The sequence below is a fragment of the Apteryx rowi genome, unplaced genomic scaffold (assembly GCF_003343035.1).
Source record: "Apteryx rowi isolate R43461 unplaced genomic scaffold, aptRow1 scaffold_513, whole genome shotgun sequence".
NCBI classification, from domain to species: domain Eukaryota; kingdom Metazoa; phylum Chordata; class Aves; order Apterygiformes; family Apterygidae; genus Apteryx; species Apteryx rowi.
This window is the reverse complement of record NW_020450776.1, coordinates 214,785-220,129: the sequence shown is the minus strand read 5'-3', so window position 1 is coordinate 220,129 and position 5,345 is coordinate 214,785. Positions and strand designations below refer to the sequence as shown.

The following is a 5,345-nucleotide window of genomic DNA, read 5'->3' as shown; positions in this document are numbered from 1 at the left end:
CGCCCCCTCGTTGGCCGAGACGGCTGTCCGTCAGCGTCGGAGCCCGCCCCCGCACCGCTCGCGCCGCCGCCGAGTGGCGGGCGGCGCTGTCGCTCAGAGTAAAGTCCCGCCCCCTTCCGCCCCCGCGCGCGTGACGTAGGCGCGCTCGGCTCTCCCGTGTCAGACCGGGAGAGGCGTTCTGCGCGCACGCGGAAACGCTACGGGAGCTGGCTGGGCCCGGCGGCGCATGCGCGCTGCGGCCGCCGCTCCGCTCCGCTCGCCGTAGCTGCAGCGGGGCCGCCCCAGGCCCGGCCCGGCCCGGCCCGGCCCCGGCCGCGCCGCCATGGGCGGCAGGATCGAGTGCGTCTTCTTCAGCGAGTTCCACCCCACGCTGGGGCCCAAGATCACCTACCAGGTGGGGCCGGACCCCCGCGGGGGGATAGCGGGGGCCGGGGCCCGGCGTGGCCGAGCGGGTGCGGCACCGGGCCGGGCCCAGGCACCGGGCCGGGCCCGGGGTCAGCGAGCGGCCGGGCCGGGCCGGGCCGGTGGAGGGAAGGGAAGGGAAGGGAAAGGAGGGGAAGGGGCGGCGCACCTGGGCGGGCACAAGGCAGCCCCGTGCGTGCCGCTGTGCGATCCCTCTCCCTCCCGGGAGGCGAGGAGCCCCGGCGCAGCCCTCGTCCCCTGCTGCGGGGGGCCGCGCCCTCCGTCGGGGGATGTAGTGCGGGGGAGAGCTGGGCTTTCTCTGGTGCTGCAGGTCCCCGAGGACTTCATATCTCGGGAGCTCTTCGACACCATCCAGGTGTACGTCATCACGAAGCCCGAGCTGCAGAACAAGCTCATCACTGTGTGAGTGTTGTCGAGGCGCGTGCCTAGTCCCAGCGGGATCCGCTGTCCCCGCCAGAACCGGCCAGGTCTTCGCTGCTGGCTCGGCGGAGGTGRCAGCTGGGTTATGTGACAGCACCGAATCTTCCAGCTGCCAGCTCTGGCTCTGGGTTCGCAGGGATTCCTATCCCAGGGGTTAACAGGTTAATTAAAATGCCCAGCGTTACTCACGCAGAGAGTCTGAGTATCTGGTTTTGGGGGTAACTGGCACTGCCTGTGGTTCTCTGTCAGCCACAAATCCAGGAAATGCAAATTGGTGTTGAGAGCAGCACTGGTTTCGGAAAGGATGCAGGTTTTCCCTCTGATGATTGACTCTTTCCCTTGTGATTCCTCAGAAAGTCTGTTTTGCACTCTGAGGACAGGCTGAGCGTTTGGGGAAGATGCATCAATTTTCCTGCAGAGCAAAGAGAATCTCTGTTTCCAAAGCAAACTGGGAACTAACCTTTCATGGGGCTCGCATCCTCTGCCTCCACGAAGAGGTAGGTGCAGGTTATGCCTGTCTCTCCAACAGGACTGCCATGGAGAAGAAGCTGATCGGCTGTCCTGTTTGTATCGAGCACAAGAAGTACAGCCGAAACGCTCTGCTCTTCAACCTGGGCTTCGTGTGTGACGCCAGAGCCAAGGCCTGTGCGCTGGAGCCCATAGTGAAGAARCTGGCTGGCTACCTCACCACCCTGGAGGTAAGGCCCCAGATAAACGCACTGCTCCAAGCTGGAGGGGGACCTGGCCAAGGGCTTCCCTGCTTCGCCCGCCTCGGGTCTAGGACAGGGCTCTTTCCCCGCCAGTCCGCAGGGGCACGAGGGCAGGCAGCCTGGCATGGGGCATGTTTGACAGTGCTCTGCTATGCTGGATCAGCAAGGAAGATCATTATGCCTGCTGGTAGGTATTTGACGGGAGCTGGAAACATTGCCTCTCAAAGAAACATGCTTCCAGGGAGCTGCCCGTGGTGCTCTGTCTCTTTGAGGCTGTCTGTCTGTCTGTCTCTGGCTGCTGCTCAAGATCTGCCCCACAGTGTCATCAACATCCCAGTGCAAATTGCAGATCACTGGGCATTGCTGGGGTATGGGCCAGGCTTACCATTGAGGAGGGGGTTGTGCCGTTTTTACCCGTGCAGAGCTTGGAGTAAGTTTAAGAGTAATAAATGTTCCTAAACTTCCCCTGAGCTTTCATCAGAGCTCTCTCTGTACGGCTTTTTTTTAAACTGTAGAAAGATCAAGGAACACTTGAAATGAGGAAACTGCTCGCAGGCCTCCTGCCTGCTTGCTGCTCTGAAGACAGCTTTGGCTCCTGGCAGATCCTTGCTCTGTTGATGCCGTGGGACCTCTGCTGTCRCTACAGTGCCCCTTCATTTTACTAGCCACTAGGCCGGATTTGCTGCTCGCTGTTTGAGGAGAGATTCTCTAAGGCTGGCAGTGAAGATGAGCAGAGGAAGGGATCCCAGAGACGCGTGYGGTTCCTATAGCCGGTAATCGCACTGGGAGGAGTTGACACAACTTTCTGCTTTCTTTAGCTGGAAAGTGGCTTCATCTCCAACGAGGAGAGTAAACAGAAGCTGGTTCCGATAATGACCATCCTGCTGGAGGAGCTGAACGCCAAAGGAAAGTGCACCCTGCCCATAGGTACCGCAGCTGCAGTAGCTCTGCAGGGCAGCCGCAGCAGCAGCAAGGGCTTTGCTTTCTGCTGGCTGGAGCCGTGTGGAGAGGGTTGGGGCAGGCGAACCTTGCCTGGTGCCAGCAGCCTTGGTTCCTGGCGCTCACAGTCGTGGCGTTATGGAGCTGATGGGAGCGAGCTCCCAAGGGAGCAGAGGTTTCTATGGGAACTGAGCACTCCCTGTTCTCTGGCCAGATGAATCGAACACCATCCACCTGAAGGTGATCGAGCAGCGCCCGGACCCTCCCATCGTGCAGGAGTACGATGTGCCAGTCTTCACCCAAGACAAGGACGATTTCTTCAATTCCCAGTGGGATCTCACAACGCAACAGGTCYGTGTCCTTAACTGGGGGGAGTACACTTTTAGCAGGCTCCATTCCTGCCTGCCCAGAGGCAGAGGGGACTGCCAGGCCGTCCTGGAGATCACCACATTAACTAGCACAGTTCAGTGTTCTCCTGTCTTGTGTGCAGCCCTAGAAGCAAACTACTCAAACAGGTGAATGCTGCTGGGGATGGAGCCTGCCCTTCCCAGAATGCTCCCAGGTGCTGGGGAGTTTCTTGGGCTCTGGGGTGACGCCTTGRGTGGCTGTGCTGTCATCTCCTGTGCAGCTCCTTACCTTCTGCCGCACTAGCTCTTGCCTTCTCTCCTCCTAGATTCTGCCGTACATTGATGGATTTCGGCACGTCCAGAAGATTTCTGCAGAAGCCGACGTGGAGTTGAACTTGGTGCGCATTGCTGTGCAAAACCTGCTGTGAGTGTGGGGAAGGGGAGCAGCACCCTGAGCTCCCGATGCACGCACGGCCCCTGAGCTATGTGGGTCAGTTGTCAGAATAATCCCGGCCCAGAATCGTTCCTTGCCTGGGGGCTGGGTCCAGCCCTGTGCCCTGGCCTCTCTGCCCCCACTTGAAAGCTTGTTTTCATGCTGTTTCTTCTGCGGGAAATTGCCGACCCTGAAGAAGGGTGGGTGTGGCAGAGAGGATCTTTGCAACTTCTGTGTTTCACTCTGTGTCTGCAGGTACTATGGAGTCGTCACGCTTGTCTCCATCCTCCAGGTGGGTCGGGCTGGAACGAGGCCGGAGCGAGTGCGGGGCCGCAAGCGGGTATCGGGCTGCGCGGGAAGGCCGCTCTCCCRCGGTTCGGCTGTGGGCGCCAGCCAGGGGCAGAGGCCTCGCTGTGCTGCAGCCCTGGCGCTCTACCCGCAGAGAGCGCAGCTGAGCGGGCTTCCCGGTGCTGAGCCCGGCTCGGAAGGCAAAGTCGCACCTTTTATCCCTGTCTACCCACGGGGAGCATTGCAGGAAGGGCTGGCTTGTGGCAGCTGCGCTGCAGATGGCATTTGCCAGGCAGCTGTGCCGTTGGGGGTAGCCGCGTAGTGTGGGACTGGGTTCGGTGCCGGGCAAATTGAGCTCTTTGATCTGTGGCTGAGCAGAGCTGGCTTTCCCTTGCTCTCCAGTACTCAAACGTGTACTGCACCACGCCGAAGGTCCAGGACCTGGTGGACGACAAGTGTCTGCAAGAAGAATGCCTGTCCTACGTCACTAAGCAAGGTGTGGTGAGCCCGCGCCGGGCTGCGCGTGGGGGCAGGCCTGATGCGGAGGGGGTGGTAGGGAGGCGTAAGGCTCCGCAGGAGCTCTAGGCTCCAGCGCAGCACTGTCTGCCCCAGCTCCCTGCCACCCTACGCAGGGTCTCCAGAAAGCAAAGCCGGGCCTAGAAACCCCGTTGTCGGCCACCCTGCGGTGAGAGGGGGGCCAGCTGGTGGCTAGTAACTGCAGTCGCGTCTGACCCCCACAGGGCACAAACGAGCCAGCCTCAGGGACGTCTTCCAGCTGTACTGCGGTCTGAGCCCTGGCACGACCGTGCGCGACCTCATCTCCCGCTACACCCTGCAGCTCCAGAGAGTGGACGAAAGGTCTGAGCCAGCACCTTCTTACCTGGTCCCAGAGGGCAGTGCTGACGCTGTTGGTGGACGGGCCAGCACGGGTTAATGCTAGGGCTCGCAAAGAGCAAGTGCCAAACCCCTGCTCTCTCCCCTGCTTTTACAGATGGGGAAACTGAGGCAGGAGGGTGCAGTGGTGTTGCATGGTGGAACCGGCAGGGAATGGGGGCAGCTGGCACAGGACAGTGTTTGAGGTGTCAACACTGTGGCCCCAGCTGTGAGCAGTCTCTCCTCTTGTCCTTCAGGAGGCTCATCCAGTTTGGCTTGATGAAGGGCCTTATCCGACGGCTCCAGAAATACCCTGTCAAGGTAGCCCGGGATGAGCGAAGTCACCCAGCCAGGCTGTACACAGGCTGCCACAGTTACGACGAGATCTGCTGTAAGACAGGTGAGGAGCCTGGCTCCATGCAGCTCGYGGGGTCAAAGGGGGACCTGCATGCTCAGGGCTGTGATCTGGCTTCAGGGTCTCCCCCGCCCCTGCCCCTTTGTGGATCTTAAAACTGCAGGGAGAGCTGCCTGGGAGCTGGAGGGTGGAGGGGGTCCTGCTCCAGCTGTGCTGCCCCAGCCAGGGCTGCACACCTGGAGCACAGGAGCTCGGGGTCCCCGTGGGGCGGCCAGCCCCGTGTAACGTGTGCAGGATGCGCCCCTCTCACGCCGCGCCGCCTCTGCCTCCCCCAGGCATGAGCTACAAGGAGCTGGACGAGCGCCTGGAGAACGACCCCAACATCATCGTCTGCTGGAAGTGACGGCCGCCCCCGGGGCGCCCTGCGGCACCGCCACCGGAGCCGGGGTGGGCTCCGTGCCCCGGGGCCTGTGGCCAGCAATGCCCGGTCCCGTCCCGTCGCGGGGCGGCCCCGCTCCCCGAGGGGCCGCAGCCTGCGGCCGCTCCCCCGCGCCGCC

At 61.9% G+C, this 5,345-nt stretch overlaps 2 protein-coding genes across 2 annotated transcripts in view; one reads left to right on the top strand and one right to left on the bottom strand.

The window, feature by feature from the left end:
* Nucleotides 1-228, bottom strand: part of LOC112972972 (cytochrome b561 domain-containing protein 2) — a 2,846-nt gene extending 2,618 nt beyond the window's left edge. The window contains exon 1 of the mRNA XM_026080260.1: nucleotides 202-228. Within this exon, the coding sequence (XP_025936045.1) occupies nucleotides 202-228 (27 nt within the window). The remainder of the gene's footprint in view (nucleotides 1-201) is intronic.
* A 46-nt stretch (nucleotides 229-274) lies between these two features.
* Nucleotides 275-5,345, top strand: part of NPRL2 (NPR2 like, GATOR1 complex subunit) — a 6,808-nt gene continuing 1,737 nt past the window's right edge. The window contains exons 1-11 of the mRNA XM_026080265.1: nucleotides 275-394; nucleotides 734-825; nucleotides 1,373-1,541; nucleotides 2,372-2,480; nucleotides 2,707-2,843; nucleotides 3,166-3,263; nucleotides 3,528-3,564; nucleotides 3,963-4,056; nucleotides 4,301-4,418; nucleotides 4,691-4,833; nucleotides 5,124-5,235. Coding sequence (XP_025936050.1) covers nucleotides 323-394; nucleotides 734-825; nucleotides 1,373-1,541; nucleotides 2,372-2,480; nucleotides 2,707-2,843; nucleotides 3,166-3,263; nucleotides 3,528-3,564; nucleotides 3,963-4,056; nucleotides 4,301-4,418; nucleotides 4,691-4,833; nucleotides 5,124-5,191 — 1,137 coding nt within the window. The 5' untranslated portion in view covers nucleotides 275-322 and the 3' untranslated portion in view covers nucleotides 5,192-5,235. The remainder of the gene's footprint in view (nucleotides 395-733; nucleotides 826-1,372; nucleotides 1,542-2,371; nucleotides 2,481-2,706; nucleotides 2,844-3,165; nucleotides 3,264-3,527; nucleotides 3,565-3,962; nucleotides 4,057-4,300; nucleotides 4,419-4,690; nucleotides 4,834-5,123; nucleotides 5,236-5,345) is intronic.